Here is a 22,237-nt window from a genome sequence, read left to right on the forward strand (position 1 = left end):
CATGTGCTAGCTGGATGTGATGTGCTGTAACAGTCGGTGGGTGAGTTGTTCACAGCACAGTGGGCATTCTTCATTGGAGACAAACTGGGATAGCAGCTAGGCTCGCCACACAGACATCAGCTGCCAGCCGGACTGGGTCTACTGCACATCTGTTCTCCACATGGTGCCCAGGAATTCCACAAGAGCAGTCTCTCACAGTCTGATGCTTTCACTAAACATCTAGCAATGTTCTCATCGAGTGCAGTCCCTGTGGAGAGGAAGCTACATATGTCTCTGGTTGGTAGGCGTATATGTATGTTTGGATTTAAGTCAGTTCTTAAGTCAGGAGAGTCCATTAGACTTGATACACAATAACTAGGCCTGATTTCCATCATGGTAACACTTTATTTGAACACAAGCTAATGTTTACGTACAGAACATTGGGAATGCTATACAACAAAACTTGTTTTTAAAGGTTTTGCTTTTCCTTCTTCCTCTGTTTGGCTCATAGAATCTGTAATTTAATGAAGAAATGACATCATAGCTGAAGATGCTGCTCTCAACTGGATCATCATGGTAGAAGGTTAGACGTGTCCAACAGAACTACAGACAACCACCAAACCTCTAAGAAGCTTAAAAGCTTGGAATGAAGGAACAGTGCCTCTGGGAGTACATACAACAATGACCTACCGCCCATGTACAGTATATGACTGTTTATAACAGTGTAGTGGGTGGGAAAGACTCTGATCCTGGCACATGATGTGGCTTGCTATACTATAGCTGGAAGGATTCAAAGCCACTACTGGATTATTCAGACAGCAGCTTGATGTGATTCTAGCTAAAATGGAAGAGAGTTGGATGTGGTTATGTGAACATGAAGGGTTGAGAAGCAGATACAATGGCGCTGCCCACACCTTGTTGTTTTCTAATAGTAGCACAGCCAGAAGAGGACTGGCCACCCCACATAGCCTGGTTCCTCTCTTGGTTTCTTCCTAGGTTTTGGCCTTTCTAGGGAGTTTTTCCTAGCCACTGTGCTTCTACACCTGCATTGCTTGCTGTTTGGGGTTTTAGGCTGGGTTTCTGTACAGCACTTTGAGATATCAGCTGATGTACGAAGGGCTATATAAATAAATTTGATTTGATGATTTTAATTGTAAACAGTATTACAATGAAGATTTAGGACATCAACTAAATATAAACCAGCAGATTTTTGACATGTCCCCATAATACACTCTGTAGTCAACTAATCCACTACTGTTGCAAGCCAGTGTACTGTAACTAAAGCAGATTATTGTGCCAGTTTTTCCCATGCAGATTCAAACAGAGAGAACAGAGGTCAACTCAGTCTGTTGTATTATTTACTGTAGGATCACATGATCTCTGACGCCTTTGCAGGGCGCATCCCAATTGGCACCCTATGCCCTTTATAGGTCACCACTTTAGCGCACTCTACAGTACCAGTCAAAAGTTTGGACACACCTACGAATTAAACATTCTTTATTTATTTTTTACGGATTTCTACATTGAAGAATAATAGTGAAGACATCAAAACTATGAAATAATACATATGGAATCATGTAGTATCCAAAAAAGTGTTAAACAAATGAAAATATATTTTATATTCTAGATTCTTCAACGTTTGCCTTGAAGACAGCTTTGCACGCTCTTGGCATTCTCTCAACCAGCTTCACCTAGAATACTTTTTCAACATTCTTGAAGGAGTACCCACATATGTTGAGCACTTGTTGGCTGCTTTTCCTTCATGCTGCGGTCCAAATCATCCCAAACCATCTCTATTGGGTTGAGGTCAAGTGATTTGTGGAAGCCAGATCATCTGATGCAGCACTCCATCACTCTCCTTCTTGGTCAAATAGCCCTTATACAGTCTGGAGGTGTGTTGGGTCAAGGTCCTGTTGAAAAACACATTTTTATTTTTACCTTTATTTAACTAGGCAAGTCAGTTAAAAACAAATTCTTATTTTCAATGACAGCCTAGGAACAGTGGGTTAACTGCCTGTTCAGGGGCAGAATGATAGATTTGTACCTTGTCAGCTCGGGGGTTTGAACTTGCAACCTTCCGGTTACTAGTCCAACGCTCTAACCACTAGGCTACCCTGCCGCCCCAAAATGACAGTCCCACTAAGCACAAACCAGATGGGTTGGTGTATTGCTGCAGAATACTGTGGTAGCCATGCTGGTTAAGTGTGCCTTGAATTCTAAATAAATTACCAACAATGTCACCAGTAAAGCACCCCCACACCATCACACCTCCTCCATGCTTCACGGTGGGAACCACACATGCGGAGATCATCTGTTCACCTATGCTGCGTCTCACAAAGACACAGTGGTTAGAACCAAAGATCTCAAATTTGGACACATCCGACCAAAGGACAGATTTCCACAGGTCTAATGTCAATTGATCATGTTTCTTGGCCCAAGCAAGTCTCTTCTTCTTATTGTTGTCCTTTAGTAGTGGTTTCTTTGCAGCAATTTGACCATGAAGGCCTGATTTCATGCAGCCTCTGAACAGTTGATGTTGAGATGTGTCTGTTACTTGAACTCTGTGAAGCATTTATTTTGGCTGCAATTATGGAGGCTGGTAACTCAAATGAACTTATGCTCTGCAGCAGAGGTAACTCTGGGTCCTCCTTTCCTGTGGCGGTCCTCATGACAGCCAGTTTCAGCATAGTGCTTGATGGTTTTTGTGACTGCACTTGAAGAAACTTTCAACGTTTTTCTGGATTGACTGACCTGTCTTAAAGTAATGATGGGCTGTCGTTTCTCTTTGCTTATTTGAGCTGTTGTTGCCATAATATGGACTTTTACCAAATAGGGCTATCTTTTGTATACCACCCCTACCTTGTCACAGCAGAACTGATTGGCTGAAACGCATTAAGAAGGAAAGAAATTCCACAAATGAACTTTTAACAAGGCACACCTTTTAATTGGTTGAGAGAATGCCAAGTGTGTGCAAAGCTGCCATCAAGGCAAAGGGTGGCTACTTTGAATAATGAGTCAGTGTGTGCCCTAACTTTTGACTGGTACTGTATTGGGAAGTGGTTCCCAAGTCCAGTCCCTGAGTACTCCCTACACAGCACACATTTTTGTTGTAGCCCCAGACAAAAACACCTGATTCCACTTGTCAAGGGCTTGATGATTATTTGACATGTAGAATCAGTTGTGCTTGCCCGGGGCCACACCAACAATATGTACTGTTGGGAGTACTGGAGTTGAGAAACACTGATATAGGGAATAGGGTGCCATTTGGGACACAGCCTTGCAGTCATGCCCTCAGGACCCCCCTGCAAGGCTAAATAATCCCTGCCAGGGTAGAAAGTGCTGTATTTGTACTGTATTCCTGACAATTTCTCTTCCTGGTCCTGAATGTTGTGAATGCCCTCATTGGAGTGGAGAGCAGAACTTGCTTTTTAACACGGTCACTGTGGGTGAGTTAATTAATCCAGGGGATGAGCATGTTCATCATACCCCTCAGGTCCATGCCAGGCTATACCTGCTAACCATGCTCATGGTTAAGAGAGGGAAGTATGGCCTTTTATGAATAATAATGAAGGTGTAGTGGTCCTGTGGTGGCTTTACTGAGGTATTTCTTCTCTTCTCCAGGGTAACACTGCTTGTTTTGAACACTGTGTGAGGTCTACAGGGAGAACTGTGTGGAGCTGGAAATAGAAAGGGCTAGTTGGATATATGGTTCAGGGGAAAAGGAGGAAAATAATGAGTGTGTGTGAGAGATGCTCTTTGGTTAAGGAGTTGTTATGTCCTGTTTTCCAGTCTACTGTATAAATCCTGCATACTAGTATTTAATGGTATTTAACTAGTATTTAATGGACTGGTGCACACCAGACGAAAGGTTGTACTCGAAGGATTCTCATTTAATCAAGTGCATTATAATGTCTTGGAAACATGATGACATTTCAAAGGAAGGTAAATAATTAGTATGGAAACCTTTTTATTTTTTTTAAATTTCACCTTTATTTAACCAGGTAGGCTAGTTGAGAACAAGTTCTCATTTGCAACTGCGACCTGGCCAAGATAAAGCATAGCAGTGTGAACAGACAACACAGAGTTACACATGGAGTAAACAATTAACAAGTCAATAACACAGTAGAAAAAAAGAAGAAAAAAAGAGTCTATATACATTGTGTGCAAAAAGGCATGAGGATCTAGGCAAATAATTACAATTTTGCAGGTTAACACTTGAGTGATAAATGATCAGATGGTCATGTACAGGTAGAGATATTGGTGTGCAAAAGAGCAGAAAAGTAAATAAATATAAACAGTATGGGAATGAGGTAGGTAAAATTGGGTGGGCTATTTACCGATAGACTATGTACAGCTGCAGCGATCGGTTAGCTGCTCAGATAGCAGATGTTTGAAGTTGGTGAGGGAGATAAAAGTCTCCAACTTCAGCGATTTTTGCAATTCGTTCCAGTCACAGGCAGCAGAGAACTGGAACGAAAGGCGGCCAAATGAGGTGTTGGCTTTAGGGATGATCAGTGAGATACACCTGCTGGAGCGCGTGCTACGGGTGGTTGTTGCCATCGTGACCAGTGAACTGAGATAAGGCGGAGCTTTACCTAGCATGGACTTGTAGATGAATCTATAGCCAGTGGGTCTGGCGATGAATATGTAGCGAGGGCCAGCCGACTAGAGCATACAGGTCGCAGTGGTGGGTGGTATAAGGTGCTTTAGTAACAAAACGGATGGCACTGTGATAAACTGCATCCAGTTTGCTGGGTAGAGTGTTGGAAGCTATTTTGTAGATGACATCGCCGAAGTCGAGGATCGGTAGGATAGTCAGTTTTACTAGGGTAAGTTTGGCGGCGTGAGTGAAGGAGGCTTTGTTGCGGAATAGAAAGCTGACTCTAGATTTTATTTTAGATTGGAGATGTTTGATATGAGTCTGGAAGGAGAGTTTACAGTCTAGCCAGACACCTAGGTACTTATAGATGTCCACATATTCTAGGTCGGAACCATCCAGGGTGGTGATGCTAGTCGGGCGTGTGGGTGCAGGCAGCGAACGGTTGAAAAGCATGCATTTGGTTTTACTAGCGTTTAAGAGCAGTTGGAGGCCATGGAAGGAGTGTTGTATGGCATTGAAGCTCGTTTAGAGGTTAGATAGCACAGTGTCCAAGGACGGGCCGGAAGTATACAGAATGGTGTCGTCTGCGTAGAGGTGGATCATTGTAATGTCATCAGATTGACTTTAGATGCAGTATAACTTTAGCTAGGTAGCTAAGATTGAGGTGAGAGCACTGGATTTTAGCTAGCCAAAGTTAGAATTGCTAGCTATTTTTTACAACATTTGCTAGCTAATGTCCACATTGCCTATCTCTAAAGTAAATTTGACGACATCAAAATAATGGCAAAGTTGTTTCCTAATAATTATTTGCCTAATTTTGTAATGTCATGGTATTTCCAAGCCGCTACGTAATTCAGACAATACAATCATTAGCCCCCTTTTTAACCTCTCGGGGATATGTGGGACGGTAGCGTCCCACCTGGCCAAAAGCCAGTGAAAATGCAGTGCGCCAAATTCAAACAAATTACTATAAAAATCTAACTTTCATGAAATCACACATGCAAGGTAGCAAATTAAAGCTACACTTGTTGTGAATCCAGCCAACATGTCAGATTTCAAAAAGGCTTTTCGGCGAAAGCAAACGATGCTATTATCTGAGGATAGCACCTCCGTAAACAAAGAGAGAGAAGCATATTTCAACCCGGCACCACTCGACCTTCATGAGTCACTACGGCTGACACCTTGACCAGGCAGGCCGTGCGCTGTGTTGATTTTTGTCTATTCACACCAGACGTGATCATGGCACACAGGTTAAAATACCAAAACCAATTGGGAATCAATGATATTAATTTGGGTGCATGTTAAAGTACACATGAAACATTCATGGACATTTAGCTAGCTAACTGGGTGATTCCATTTGAATTCAATCACTTTTTGACAGCCTCCATTTTTAAAATTTTTAAATTGTAAGCTCGGGGGTTTGAACTCGCAACCTTCTGGTTCCTAGTCCAATGCTCTAACCACTAGGCTACGCTGCCGCCCCATTTTGATTTAAACAAAACTTTCTGTACTTGTTTGTCCATGCACCAAACATTTTGTGAACCGCACTGAGTTCACAAAAATTGGCTGAAAGGGACCAAGTGTGATCTTCCATGCACCCACATTGGTTTTTATGAACCAAGTTCCATTTTAGTATTTGTCAACTCAGATGCTTGTAACTAGGGCTAGGAATTGCCAGGGACCACACGATATATGATATTATCACGATACTTAGGTGCCGATGCAATCTGTATTGCGATTCTCACGATTCCAAACATATTGTTCACTCTGTTTGCTGCAGAGAAACGTGAGAGAGCATAAGAAAATGAGTTTTGATAAATCAGGGAAGTAAAAGTGCTGAAAACATGTTGGCTAACTATTTAAAGATAAGTTGTATGATGAAAAATACCGTAGCTTGTGCGCAGGTACAGTCAACTATCGTTAGTTTTTTTGCTACTGTTGGTAGAATTAGCTAACGCATACAGTGCATTCAGTAGGTATTCAGACCCCTTGACTTTTTCCACATTTTGTTACGATACAGCGGTATTCGCTATTATATTTTTTTCACATCACTCTACACAAAATACCCCATAATGGCAAAGCGGAAACAGGTAGTTCATTTTTTTTGTTGCTAATTTATTAAGAATAAACTTAACTTATTTAAATAAGTATTCAGACCCTTTGCTATGAGACTCAAAATTGAGCTCAGGTGCGTCCTGTTTCCATAGATCATCCTTGCAATTTTTCTACAACTTGATTGGAGTCCACCTGTGGAAATTTCAGTTGATTGGACATGATTTGGAAAGGCACACAAAAGCTGTCTATATAAGATCCCACAGGAATTGTTCGTAGAGCTCCAAGACAGTTTTGTGTCGAGGCACAGATCAGGGGAAGGGTACTAAAACATGTATGCAGCATTGAAGGTCACCAAGAACACAGTGACCACCATCATTCTTCAATGACAAAAGTTTGGAACCACCAGTACTCTTCCTAGATCTGGCCTTGCGGCCAAACTTAGCAATTGAGGTAGAAGGGCCTTGGTCAGGGAGGTGACCAAGAATTCGATGGTCACTCTGACAGAGCTCCAGAGTTCTTCTATGGAGATGGGAGAACTTTCCAGAAGGACAACCATTACTGCAGCACTCCATCAATCAGGCCTTTATTGTAGAGTTGCCAGACAGAAGCAATTCCTCAGTAAAAGGCACTTGACAGCCCACTTGTAGTTTGCCAAAAGGCACCTAAAGACTCTCAGACCATGAGAAGAAAAAAAAATTGGTCTGATGAAACCAATATTGAACCTGAATACCAAGCGTCACGCCTGGAGGAAACCTTGCACCATCCCTATGGTGAAGCATGGTGGTGGCAGCATCATGCTGTGGGAATTTCTTTCAGCGGCAGTTACTGAGAGACTAGTCAAGATTGAGGGAAAGATGAACGGAGCAAAGTAAAGAGAGATCCTTGATGAAAACCTGATCCAGAGTGTGCAATACCTCAGACTGGGGCGAAGGATCACCTTTCAACAGGACAACGACACTAAGCACACAGCCAAGACAACACAGGGGTGGCTTCGGGACAAGTCTCTAAATGTCCTAGAGTGGCCCAGCCAGAGCCTGGACTTGAAACCAATTGAACCTCTCTCAACCTGAAAATAGCTGTGCAGCAACACTCCGCATCCAACCTGACAGAGCTTGAGAGGATCTGCACAGAAGAATGGGAGAATCTCCCCAAATACAGTTGTGCCAAAAATGTCTAAGCTTTGTCATTATGGTGTATTTTGTGTAGATTGATGAGGAAAGAACCAATTGAATCCATGTTAGAATAAGGCTGTAATGTTAAACAAATCACTTCTTTGGTTTCTTTATGATTTCATGTGTTATTTCCTAGTTTTTATGTCTTCACTATTATTCTACAATGTAGAACATAGTAAATATGGAGAAAAACCCTTGAGTGAGTAGGCTTCTCAACTTTTGACTGGAACTTATATATATATATATTTTAAATCGTATAACTTGTACTTGTGAATAGCCTGTACTTGTGAATAACTTGTACACGCTCGCTCACGCAATGCAGCCGGTCTGGTTAGTGTGTGAGACGTCTTCAAAACGGTCATAACAATGACGACTGAGTGATGGAGGTACAACCTATGAATAGGTAGATGCTGTTTCAGGTGTGTAAAGATGTATAGCAGTAGCATGCTCTACCATCCTTTCCCAGGCCTATAAACCTAAGCCCTGTGTGTGTCAGGTTGTGTTGAGGTAGGTGTATTACGGTTCAGGGTCTATGAGTGCTCTAACCAGGCTTCCCCAGGCCTAGGCCCTGAGCCCTGTGTTGTTGTCTGCTCTGCTCTATGGCTTCAGCTGGCTGCTTTAATCCTGGGGCCACAGGGGACTCCCTCCTGGGTGAGGAGGGAGTTTAAACTGTTGACATGGTGCTGTCTCTCTTCAGCTCTGATCTAAGACTGACTGACTGACTGACTGGGAGGAACCCTACTTTTCTGCCTGTTGCCTTCAGGAAGCTACGCTGTTGCTGCTTGGCCGGCGTGCCATCCTCCCACACAGACAAACCCTCACTCTCTTTCTTTACCTTTAGATCTGCGATCTCTCTCTCTCTCTCTCTCTCTCTCTCTCTCTCTCTCTCTCTCTCTCTCTCTCTCTCTCTCTCTCTCTCTCTCTCTCTCTCTCTCTCTCTCTCTCTCTCTCTCTCTCTCTCTCTCTCTCTCTCTCTCTCTCTCTCTCTCTCTCTCTCTCTCTCTCTCTCTCTCTCTCTCTCTCTCTCTCTCTCTCTCTCTCAATTAAATCAAAAGGGCTTTATTGGCATTGGAAACAAATGTTAACATTGCCAAAGCAAGTGAAATAGATAATAAACAAAAGTAGAATAAACAATAACAAATTAGATGTAAACATTACATACACAAAAGTTCCAAAGGAATAGAGACATTTCAAATGTCATGTTATGGCTATATACAGTGTTGTCACAATGTGCAAGTAGTGAAAATACAAAAGGGCAAATAAATAAGCATAAATATGGGTTGTATTTACAATGTGCTCTGTTCTTCACTGGTTGCCCTTTTCCTGTGGCAACAGGTCACAAATCTTGATGCTGTGCTGCACACTGTGGTATTTCACACAATAGATATGGGAGTTTATCAAAATGGATTTGTTTTTCGAATTCTTTGTGGATCTGTGTAATCTGAGGGAAATATGTGTCTGTAATATGGTCATACATTGGGCAGGAGGTTAGGAAGTGCAGCTCAGTTTCCACCTCATTTTGTGGGCAGTGTGCACATAGCCTGTCTTCTCTTGAGAGCCATGTCTGCCTACGGCGGCCTCTCTCAATAGCGAGGCTATGCGCTCTCTCTGTCTCACTCTGTGTCTCTGTCTCACTCTACCCCTCTATCTCTGTCCCCCTCTTTCTATCTCTATTCATCTTGCCACACTATCAATTTAGATATAAGCTGCTGGCTCTTTCACCTCCCATCATCACAGACAGGAGATATGTTTCAATATGTTTCAATAGAAGCCATTTTCTGACACCTGTCAGTATTTCTGAACATCAAAGAAAAGTCTGGATCACTGACATCTGTCTGTCTTACATCTCAAAAGCCAAAATTACTACATGCATACCAAGTGCTTTGTATCCCTCATATGCTCATTGATGCTAACAAAACATGAGTCATTAATTGTCTTATTCATATAGCATCAATGACTTCCTCCCAGATCAGCGTTGTGGTGCTGAAGAGAGAGTGTTACCTTTTTGATCATAACAGCACAGTGCACCACCTGAAGCCAGAGAGAAGAGTCTTAATGAATCCCCCTTCTAATGATGCAACTATCAGTAAGAACTGTGCTGGGCAGAGGAGAGGTGTGTGTGTGTGTGTGTGTGTGTGTGTGTGTGTGTGTGTGTGTGTGTGTGTGTGTGTGTGTGTGTGTGTGTGTGTGTGTGTGTGAACCAAGCTAAAGCTATGAGTCACTCTCAAGAGGGGGCTGTAGAATAATAAAGGAATCCCCCTCTGACTCCTAAGGCTAAAGTTACAATCCGCCCCCTACTCCCCAATGACACAATACTAGAGAGGAGTGGGTGTTCTCAATCAATAGGCATGGCTACACCTCCACAGCCCTATCCTGGGTACATACACTTCCATTTGTAGGAGGGGTGGTGGGTGGTATTATTATAGTTCTAAATGTTCTTGGCAGAAGGAAATGTTTACCAAGTTGCAGCAGGGATCTAAGATGTTTGGGTCTCTGAGTGCATGTTGGCCTAAAAGATGATCTTTGGTATCTGGTAATTGGGCTGAGGTGGGCGAGAGAGGAGCTACTGAGAACAGAGCATTAAAGGTTGAAGGGTAGGATGAGTGTATTTGATGACTGAGTCAATGTAAGATGGAGGCTTTCTAATATTGCTTACCTACACCACTACTGTAGTGTTGCGCTCAGCTGAAGGAGAGAGAAGTCAGAGACACCCAGGGTAGGATCTCAGAGAACATTGAAAATCTTTACTGTATCTATGTGGCTAGTCTTTCAAACGCAGGGATGGACAGCTCCATGTCTCCTCTCTCTCAGTGGATAACCTGGTTCAAGGAGTGATGGTGTCCTGTGGAATTGGACAAACACGATTTGAGAAAATGAATTACAATTTTTAAAGGAACTGTTTGACTTTGTCTTAGCTAGCTAGGTCTTTTTATTTTGTCTAAATTTGCACTAAGAATGGCATAATCAAGTTACTGTAGGAGGGGTGTGAGTACATGTGCAAGTTCATAGCCTACGCCAGAGCCCAGTATCTCTGTTACTGGTGCACTCTAGGAGATGTGTTGGGCAACAGTGTCTCTCTCCTTCCCCCTCCTGCAGACAGCAGCTAACATACACTACCTGATCAAAAGTTTGTGGGCACCTGCTCATTGAACATCTCATTTCAAAATCATGGGCATTAATGGAGGTGGTCCCCCCTTTGCTGCTGTAACAGCCTCCACTCTTCCACTAGATGTTGGAACATTGCTGCTCTAACAGGGCAGACATTTGACGAATTGACTTGTTGGAAAGTTGACATCCTGTGACGGTGCCACATTGAAAGTCCCTGAGCTCTTGAGTAAGGCCATACTACAGCCAATGTTTGTCTATGGAGATTGCATGGCTTTGTGCCTGATTTTATACACCTGTCAGTAACGGGTCTTGCTGAAAAGGCTGAATCCACTAATTTGAAGGTGTCCACATACTTTTTATATATTGTGTAGCTTCTCAGCCTGTAACTGGGCGTCCTGAATGGGCAGTAATCTGAAACCACCTAAACAACCTTATCAGAAAGAAAAATCATGGACTCGATTTTTCCATTTGGTTATTTCCAAATTGCAGTTTATATTTCTGTGCACAGTACAGCCTCCTCATCAATTTCTAGAATACAGTTTGTTCAGGAAATCCAGGCACTGTCTGAATGCCATTGATGGATGGTGAGTGTGTGGGAGAGCAGCCTCGAGTATCAAAGGGCTCTGAGGGTTTTCAGATAAACTATTATTGTTGTTGTTCCACCTCCCTCTTGGATCAACCCTGATGGTGGTGATCATTACTTCTGATTAAAGTCCACACAGAGGGAAGACAGACACATACTATAGGTTAAATGATCCACACAGAGGGAAGACAGACACATACTATAGGTTAAATGATCCACACAGAGGGAAGACAGACACATACTATAGGTTAAATGATCCACACAGAGGGAAGACAGACACATACTATAGGTTAAATGATCCACACAGAGGGAAGACAGACACATACTATAGGTTACATGATCCACACAGAGGGAAGACAGACACATACTATAGGTTAAATGATCCACACAGAGGGAAGACAGACACATACTATAGGTTAAATGATCCACACAGAGGGAAGACAGACACATACTATAGGTTAAATGATCCACACAGAGGGAAGACAGACACATACTATAGGTTAAATGATCCACACAGAGGGAAGACAGACACATACTATAGGTTAAATGATCCACACAGAGGGAAGACAGACACATACTATAGGTTAAATGATCCACACAGAGGGAAGACAGACACATACTATAGGTTAAATGATCCACACAGAGGGAAGACAGAAACATACTATAGGTTACATGATCCACAAAGAGGGAAGACAGACACATACTATAGGTTAAATGATCCACACAGAGGGAAGACAGACACATACTATAGGTTAAATGATCCACACAGAGGGAAGACAGACACATACTATAGGTTAAATGATCCACACAGAAGGAAGACAGACACATACTATAGGTTAAATGATCCACACAGAGGGAAGACAGACACATACTATAGGTTACATGATCCACACAGAGGGAAGACAGACACATACTGTAGGTTACATGATCCACACAGAGGGAAGACAGACACATACTGTAGGTTACATGATCCACACAGAGGGAAAACAGACACATACTGTAGGTTACATGATCCACACAGGAGGCAATGAGGAATAAAAAGCATTACGTTGTGTGTGGCAATGATGACACCTGGGCTGTGGTTACTGTGTGGGCTGGTCTCGTGGGGGCAGGCAGTCTTCTCCTGCTTTTGCTGGTAAGGCCTGTGGGCCAATCAAACTATCATCTGGTTCTCCAGGTCTCTGGCTGTATACCACCAGAGCCTATTCTGTTTCTCCAGGTCTCTGGCTGTTTAACCCCAACAGCATGTTCTGTTCTGCCCTGATTGAACTCTCTCTCCATCTCACTCTCCCTCCATCACTACAAAATGGATGGCAAAGTAGGGTTCTTTTATGAAAGGGTTACAGAGGAAGTACAGAGGAAGTGAAGAGTGTACATTGTTTGGTTCACCTTTGTGTCAGTGCATGATGTACAATAAGTACAGTATCCTATCCGTGTTCTGTTGCACCACAAACCCCCTAAAAACCTTTGACCTCTCAGGAGTTATCCCACCCACACCCATCTACAGCTCCAGTCTTCATAGTTTTGTGGTGTTATAAAGGCTCACAGAATGGTTCCTTTCTTTCTTTGCTCTCTTCATCATTTTGGATAATTGCCCAGATTGTTCTGGCTCCTACTCAGCAGTTTGGCTTAATTGACCTGCCTGAGGCTGAGACGGCAACATCTATCCCATTCCCTAGAGTTTAACATACAAAGACCAGGAACACTTTTTTTGTATTTTATAACTTTGTATTGCAGTTAGAATTATACCTTTGTCATTTTTTTATATACTGTCGATCCCAAAACATTTTTACTTCAATGTAAATACAGAAAATATTCAACAATAGGGTAAGTGTACCAAAAGCCCACCAACATCTAAGTATAGAAATGCTTTTCATTTATTATTTGTAAAAAAAAAGTATTTTTCTCCCCAATTGTTCTGATCTTGTATCATCGCTGCAACTCCTCAACGGACTCGGGAGAGGTGAAAGTGGAGCCAAGTGTCCTCCGAAACATAACCCGACTAACCGCGCTACTTAACCCGGGAGCCAATCGCACCAATGTTTTGGAGGAAACACTGTTCAACTGGCGACCGGGGTCAGCCCGCAGGCCCCCCACAAGGAGTTGCTAGAGTGCGATGAGCCAAATAAAGCCCCACCGGCCAAACCCTCCCTTAACCTCGATGACGCTGGGCCAATTGTGCATCGTCCTATGGGACTCCCGGCCACTGCCAGTTGTGGCACAGCTCAGGAATGAACCTGGGTCTGTAGTAACACCTCTGCCATGCAGTGCCGTAGACTGCTGCGCCACTCGGGAGGCCCAAGTTTAGACATTTCTAACATGCACTGACTATACAAAACATTAACCCCCTAAGGTCGATGTCCACGCCCCTTCGGAAATCTAATTAGCATAACAGAAAAATCCCCATAAAGATCTGTCAGTTTAAGCTAGAGATATCAGTATGTAACACTTCTGCATTTCTAGTGAAAGGGGACAGAGTTAGAGCAGTGTTTTTCAGACCATGAGACAGCCCGAAAATCGCTCTTCTCACAAAATCATCTGTAGAGTCCAAACTATTATGACGCCCCTATGGAAAGATGAGACTCCCACGAACATGAGGGTGTTCTCCGTTTTGCTCTACGACCCCCAGAAGCGTCTTGGTACTCGTCTGAAGTCGGTACAGCCGATCTGCCAACTTATGTCTGTAGCGTCTGAACAGTTTGGGCTACACAATAATATTACCCCTCTGTTTAAATGCAAGACACCCGCAGGCCTCTGAAAGTCCCCCGTTACCAGTTGAAAAAATGAATGGAAGTATACAGTATATGGAGACTGTTTAGTGACAAAAATAAGGGGTTGAAAACATGTAAAAAAACAACAACAAATGTTTCCTGATCTATCTTATATCTCGTAGAAATACAGTAGGACACTTCAGAATAAACATTGTTGTTCCATATAGTGAATATTTTATTCCGTGTATTAATGAGTTTTTCCTTATCTTTCTTATACACTACATGACCAACAGTATGTGTACACCCTTTCAAATTTGTGGGTTCGGCTATTTCAGCCACACCCGACAGGTCTATCAAATCGAGTACACAACCATGCAATCCTAATAGACAAACGTTGTTAGTAGAATGGAACGTACTGAAGAGCTCAGTGACTTTCAACATGGCACCGTCACAGGATGCTACCTTTCCACCAAGTCAGTTCGACAGATTTCTGCCCTGCTAGAGTTGTCCCGATCAACTGTAAGTGCTGTTATTGTGGAAACATAAGTGGAAACATCTAGGAGCAACGACGGCTACCCCGCGAAGTGGTGGGCCAGACAAGCTCACAGAACGTGGAACGCTTTCGACACCTTGTAGGGTCAATGCCCCAACAAATTGAAGCTGTTCTGAGGGCAAAAGGGGTGCAACTCAATATTAGGTTTTTCTTATATATTCTTTCTGACCTCTAACCTCTGTCTCTCTATTTCCCTCAGCTCTACAGGGTGGCCAGTCGGGGCCAGTAGAAAAAGAGCATCATGGGAGCATGGGGGGCAGGGTGAGGGAGAGGAGGGCGGCAGGAGGAGACTCCTACTGGGCTTATTCAGGTGAGTAATTTTACCCTCCATAGTGGTACAGCTATGTCCCCAGGCAAGATGGATTCACTTTTTTGCCACAGGTTCTAGCCCTAATTCCTCTCTAGGATTCTGTCTCTTGCTCTTCTCTGATCAATTAAGGAGATGGGTCAAACCTAATTGGACTGTGGCTGTAGAGACATATTACCTTACTGTAACTCTGTAATCTTCCTCTTTTGTCTTTTATTGATTTTCAACCTTTCTCCGTCCCAACTTTTCTCCCTTCTTTCCAAATCCTTCCCAATATCCTCTACAGTCCTACTTTGTTTTTGTTGCTCATAATTCAACTCTTCTTTCCCTCTCTCCCTTTCCCTCTTTCCCTCTTTACCTCTCTCCCTCTGATTGGTAGCTACAGGGAGTAGTTGTTGATGTGTGTTATGGATTCTGTGCTGGAGTAGGAACTAGTGTGGTCCTTGTGAGCACCATTCAGCCATACATGTGTTTCTTAAATGTACCTTTTTAACCTGAGCACTGCTGGGCTTGGGGGAAAGGCTGGCGCTCTATTGCTGCAGCTGTGTGTGTGAGATGGGAGCGAGCCTTACAGTCATTGGAGGGAGCAGATGGATAGAGAAAGAGAGACGCCAAGGAAACTCAGCTACAGCCAAGACAAGCCAACTTGTAATAGCCACAATGTTATTTATCATCCCATATAGCAGTGCCTGTCTTGACTAGAGTAGCCTAGAGAGGCTAGTTAGGCTAAACGAGTCCATATGCTGCGCTTTTCCCCCAACCCCATTCAGTTAACACAACAGCCTACCTGTTGGTTGCCCGTTGTAGCCTGCTTCTCCTCCTTTTGCTAACTTTTAATCCCATCGTGCATTAGTGAACTCTCACTCTACTTGCTACACATTGAGCCGCTTCGATTGGCCAACACAAACAACAAGCTACACACATGAATGGTACTGGTCTTCTTATGGGGAGCATGGTACACATCATAAAAACTCAATTGAAAGGTTTGTTTTATTTAATTAATACTTTCAAATGTCTTGGTATATCTTTCTATGTAACAATGTCACATGAATATTTTAGTTGCTTTAGAAAAAGCCTTTTCAGTGTTAAAAGAGGCCTACCTATATTTTTTCTGTCAGAAATAAATACTCAGGCAAGTATTTGAAGACTAACGTACATTCGGATATTCATATAAACGTGCACATCCCTAGCTAGAGCTAAATGAACATATTTGAAAGTACAGTTGTGTCCAGAAAAACTTTCACAAGGTCTGATGATGAGGTATATGTTGCAGGGCAGCCTTCAATAAGGTTTCAGATCTAATAGATGACTCATCATGCATACAATTACTTTGTGCCTTTGGTTATTCACGACATGCTGTGGGTGGGTGTATGTACTGTATGTCTGTGGGTGTGTACGCTCAAGCAGTGTTTGTGTGTAGGCCTATATGTGATTCATTCACTGAATGTGCTTTTTTACAACCATTGTGCTGCTAGCCAGCTACCTCACTGTGATCCTCAAAAGCAGCGGTTTGAATTTTAATCGAAATAGCTAGAAGTAGTATCCCTGGTCCTATTCATATCCACTAACTGCGCAAATTTCCCATTAGATGAGAACATGAACAAAGTGCTCTCGGCCATCTGAGTAGGACAAGGCTGAAGTGAGATGGAAACTAATGATATCCTGCCTCTTTGGATTGTATATTATGCTTGAAAAGTCATTCTCACTACCTCCCTCCTGCTTATTTTAGCACTGCCTGCAGTCCTATAAAAATCTGTCATATTTAAAAAGATTTAAAAAGGAAAAGATCACTAAAAAACCCTTTCAAACCTCTTTCCAATTCCACTTTGCCTTTGTGGAAAGAGCTATACGAATGAACTGATTTAATGGTTATATTCCCAGTGATGTTTCCTTTAGAGCACGAAGTAGGATAAAGTTATTTTTAGTACACTTCTTCTCCTCCTTAATCATCGGTTAATCCAGAACTAAAGTGTTGTGTAATTGGTCAGCTGCTCAATTAAGCTCTGGGTACAATTTAACTCCATACACTCGTGGGAATTTGCTGTATTGATAGGGCTAAATGTTTCTTACAGAAGAAATATGGAAATGCATAACCATGGTTTGAATATGGGAAAATGATTAGACTAAAGGTGAGAACTAAACACTTAATCTGACTCAAGACTGAATCCAAACATTATACTGTCAATTTAATGTGCATTTGACTTTTTACTGTACTTTTTGCCACATTTGTTGATAACGAAATCTAAAAATACTCTGGATACATTCAGTAACAGGATAAGAATATTCATGGAACATTTGGGGTAGGTGCAACAAGTAAAAATGACATGGGTTTCAGTGAGAGGACTAACTGTTGTCTCGAAGTGGCCACACACCTCTCCGAAGTGTGCACAGTTCCTATGTATTTCCAATGCACCTTTATGACTCAAAGAAGAGACTTCAACCATAAGGTGCTATTTTGAGCTCTCCTAGCTGTGCTGTTGAGGAACTAGAGCAAGCAAACTTGTATTTGTTTTCTTTGGAACACAGCCCTGCATCCCCGCCATCACAAAATGACTGTTGTTGTTTACGCATTCTAAAAACAATCTTACAGTGTTAGGTTTTCATAAGGCAATTCAGAGAATCAGATCAGAATGTTGGTGCACACAGAGTAGAGATACAAGTAGGGCTGGGTGATATGGCCTAAAAATATTCTCTCCAAATAAGCTTTGTTCCACAATTAAAGATCAATACACTGCATTTCAAACAGTCAGTAATAATCTAATGAATTCAGGACTTGTAAATGAAACCTATAATAAAGATAAGCCTTCAACCATAAGACGGGTGGTAATAATTGTATTTTATAAAAAACATTTTTTTTGCAAAAATCACTGATTTGGCTTTGAAGTCTATGAAAATGCCAATTTTGTTACAAATGTAACCAGATCCATGCACATTAACAAATGTTTTATTTATTTAACCTTTATTTAACTAGGCTAGTCAGTTACGAACAAATTCTTATTTACAATGATGGCCTACCACGGCCAAACCCTCCCCTAACCCATACGACGCTAGGCCAATTGTGCGCCGCCCTATGATGTTCCCGATCACGGCCAGTTGTGGTACAGCCCTGGATCTAATCTGTAGTCTGATGTGACGCCACTAGCACTGCGGTGCAGTGCCTTAGACTGCTCTGCCATTCAGTCCAACATCTGGTAGCAGCCATTATAGAAAATGAAATCAGCTCTCATAAACAATCTCGCAAGCACAAGCCCACTGCTAGTGAGTAGCCAGCTAATCATTATATTTAAAGTCTAGCCAACTTGGATCTATTTGCTTGCTTGTAAGGTAGAGCAGTTGAACAGGTTATGAATAGACCCTCCTGTCCATCTCAAACTGTTTGAACAACAGCCTGTTCACTTTGTTTACATGTTGAAATCAAGTAGCCTACCTGGATAAGAATATGAGAACGAGTTGCCGATTCCTTATACAAATAAATATTTTTATGGTCACTGCACATTTATTAACACAGACTACACATCTAGCACATAACATTCAGTGCTAAAATGTTGGTAGCTGTACCAGAATGGCAGAGTTGCAAAGAAAAAGCAACATCTCAAACTGGCCAATAAAAAGAAAATATTAAGATGGGCAAAAGAACACAGACACTGAACAGAGGAACTCTGCCTAGAAGGCCTGCATCCCGGAGTCGCCTCTTCACTGTTGAGACTGGTGTTTTGTGGGTACTATTTAATGAAGCTGCCCGTTTAGGACTTGTCAGACGTCTGTTTCTCAAACTAGACGCTCTAATGTACTTGTCCTCTTACTCAGTTGTGCACCGCGGCCTCCCACTCCTCTATCTATTCTGGTTAGAGCCAGTTGGCGCTGTTCTGTGAAGGGACTAGTACACAGTGATGTACGAGATCTTCAGTTTCTTGGCAGTTTCTCACATGGAATAGCCTTCATTTCTCAGAACAAGAATAGACTGACGAGTTTCAGAAGAAAGTTCTTTATTTCTGGCCATTTTGAGCCTGTAATCGAACCCACAAATGCTGATGCTCCAGATATTCAACTAGTCTAAAGAAGGCCAGTTTTATTGCGTCTTTCATCAGAACAACAGTTTTCAGCTGTGCTAACATAATTGCAAAATGTTTTTCTAATGATCAATTAGCCGTTTAAAATGACAAACTCGGATTAGCTAACACAACGTGCCATTGGAACACAGGAGTGATGGTTGCTGATAATGGGCCTCTGTACGCTTATGTAGATATTCCATAAAAAATCTGCGGTTTCCAGCTACAGTAGTAATTCTGTAAGCACCGACGCCAGACAGAAGAAGCAGGTACGGGGAGTCAGATATTCATTCGGGAACATTACATAGAACAAGACAGGAACAGCATCAGCACACAGGTCACACAGACATATGACAAACAATACAGCAGTGGTGAACAGAGCTGGGGAGCTGACACATATAGGGGAGGTAATAAACAGGTGACTGAGTGAGTCCAGGTGAGTCCAATATCACTGAAGCTCGTGACGAGGGAAGGCAGGAGTGCATAAATGATGGTGGCAGCAGAGCGTAGTGCCGGGCAGCCTGGCGCCCTCGAGCGCCAGGGGGGGGGGGTAGAGCGGGAGCAGGCGTGCCACATTTACAACATTAACAATGTCTTCACTGTATTTCTGATCAATTTGATGTTATTTTAAATGGACAAAAAATGTGCTTACTTTCAAAAACAAGAATATTTCTAAGTGACCCTAAACTTTTGAACGATAGTGTACATTTTATGAATTTTATTGTATAGTATATCACCCAGCCCTAGTCATGAGTACATTCAGATGCGTGTTCCCTGCCAAATGTCTTCACAATACAAAAAACATTTGGCTCATTCTGTTCAGAACAACCCAGCAATGGTGCCATTTCATCTTGTTACTGTATGGGAATGATATGGGAAAGTCAAGACTAACAGTTGTTTGACTTGTTATTTATTATAATCCTCAACATCTCATCTTTCAAAATACATTGAGTCGTCTTTATTTCCAGCATTTACCTCACTCAGACAACACATTTGCAAAAGTTGCACAGTTTGTGGGAGGGATGGGAGCAACTTGTTGTTGCGTGCGGTGTTCATGTTCAGAACCGCTGTCATTCAAAACCAATACTTTGCTGTGAAGCATAGACCTTGAGCTTTGATGTCATGTATAGCATGTTACTGTACAGCCACTGTGTTCCAATTTAGGTGCTTATCTGTATCCAAATCTGCTTTTGGAACTGGAACGAGGAGCTCCGCTCTCTCTTTGCAAGTTACAGGCTGAATGTCTCCTCTCCTTCTGACATTCCAAAGATGCTAACAACTGCAAAATTGTGATTCGTACAAATAAACAGTTAAGAAAAACCCAAACATTGGAAAGAATATGCTACATATTCCATTCAATAATGACAGATTCTACGGTACCAGTTATGTTTATGTAGATCTGTCCACGAGATATTATTTTGTCCTGTACCTCCTGGGAGAGAAGATAACCTTTATTTAGGAAGACCCATTGAGGTCAGAATACCTATTTTACAAGGATCACCACCCATAGATCATTGATAGTAATGTTTACTCATATTTCCATGTGTTACAGTTACTGCTGTAGTGTCAGCTCAGGGGGCAACTGTAGTTATTGTCCACACTGTTCTGACATTCTTTGTACAATACACCTAAACACTTAAATAAAGCTATTGGTTAGGTAGCAGTTCAGAATATGGTAAAGATAGTTTCACTGTAATTGTAATTTCCTTTGTAGTCATAGCACTTAGCACATAGCAAACCCTAGCCTCTGCAGCCTGTCTGCCAGGCCTCTCTCTGTGCTCTCTGAGCTTTTAATGTGTCATGCTCTCTATTCAAACCTGTCTTAGTTATTGGACACTGAACCTGTGTTGACACTGAGCTATAGGGATTCAGACAGCTAAAAGCTATTTTGCCTCAGTGTGCTTTGTATTGTTAGGGGGAATATGTAGTCAGAAGCACTGTGAGTAAATGACAGCAGGGTTAATGGTGAGGCAGCTAGCTCATTGTGACTGAGTTAAATGGAGCCATTGGAGAAAGGGAAGACAGAAGAGAAATGTTGTCCAGCGTTGCTTTAGAGAAGTAATTAGTGTCTATGGGCTGTGAATGGGGGAAGGACAAGCGTGCCATAGCAGCTAAATGGTTATTAAGAGCCACGTGGGAGGGAATGGAGACGTATACAGGCAGTGTAGCAGCCACTACAGCCTGGCCTGGGTTAGTCTGCTGCTACATGCTACAGTAGGTCTTTTGAAGAGGTATTTTGGCCCTAATGGGACCACCTGGGGAATAAAGGTTATAAAGAATTAAAAATAACATACTTGGTTGGAATAACTCACATTCTCTCGTATGCTGTAATTGACTCCAGCCAGCCTCCATCCTTTCCCAGGCCTCTGTGCCATTATCCTGTTGTAGTGTTCCTCTGTGAAGAGCCCTCAGCTCTCTCACAGTGGTCGTGCAAACTAGCATCTGTTACTACTGTTACTGCTGTGTCTCTCTGTGTTCAGCTTAGGGTTGTCATTATACCAGTATCGCGATCACTGATTTTTCAAGGCAAAAAGGGAAACACAAAGCAGACTAAACTCTTTGTTTGTGCTCTAGCTTGGAAAAGAAACATGTGATTCTGGGTGACAACATAAAGCTGTTAGGACTGTTTTCCTCAGGAAATGTTGTTTTCTTTTTTTCCCACGATGCCTCTGAGTAATGCAATACTGGTACCATGACAACCCTAGAACCTCGGCTGTAGCTTTAGTACATGGGGGAGTGGAGACCATGGATAACACCAGGTGCAACTGGAGCATAGAAGTTAGGATTCCAGGCTAATTGATAACTGCAGCCAGAGGAGTAGTGCCTTCAGCAAGGATACTGTACCCTTGCCCTATGTATCTCTCTCACACAGATTTCTCACTCTCCTCTTTCCCTACCTCTTCACCTTACTCTCTCCCTTCCTTCCTCCATCGCTCTTACTCTCCGGCTTCACCACTCCCCCCTTCATGTCCCCTACAGTTCTGTTCTCCTAATGAGCTTTGATCTGTACTTTCTGCTATGGAGACCAGACTATTGTAGAAGAAGCAGGATGCCTCAGCCACTGTTATGGAGAGCTAGTACGCCTCCATCTACCTGCACACATTTCAGTCATTCACCCTT

At 42.5% G+C, this 22,237-nt stretch overlaps 1 protein-coding gene across 1 annotated transcript in view; it reads left to right on the plus strand.

Moving 5' to 3' along the window:
- LOC109891289 (receptor-type tyrosine-protein phosphatase gamma) overlaps positions 1 to 22,237 on the plus strand; it is a 244,603-nt gene that overhangs the window by 18,596 nt on the left and 203,770 nt on the right. Inside the window, exon 2 of the mRNA XM_031825446.1 lies at positions 14,961 to 15,071. Coding sequence (XP_031681306.1) covers positions 14,961 to 15,071 — 111 coding nt within the window. The remainder of the gene's footprint in view (positions 1 to 14,960; positions 15,072 to 22,237) is intronic.

Source organism: Oncorhynchus kisutch, linkage group LG5 (genome assembly GCF_002021735.2).
Source record: "Oncorhynchus kisutch isolate 150728-3 linkage group LG5, Okis_V2, whole genome shotgun sequence".
NCBI classification, from domain to species: domain Eukaryota; kingdom Metazoa; phylum Chordata; class Actinopteri; order Salmoniformes; family Salmonidae; genus Oncorhynchus; species Oncorhynchus kisutch.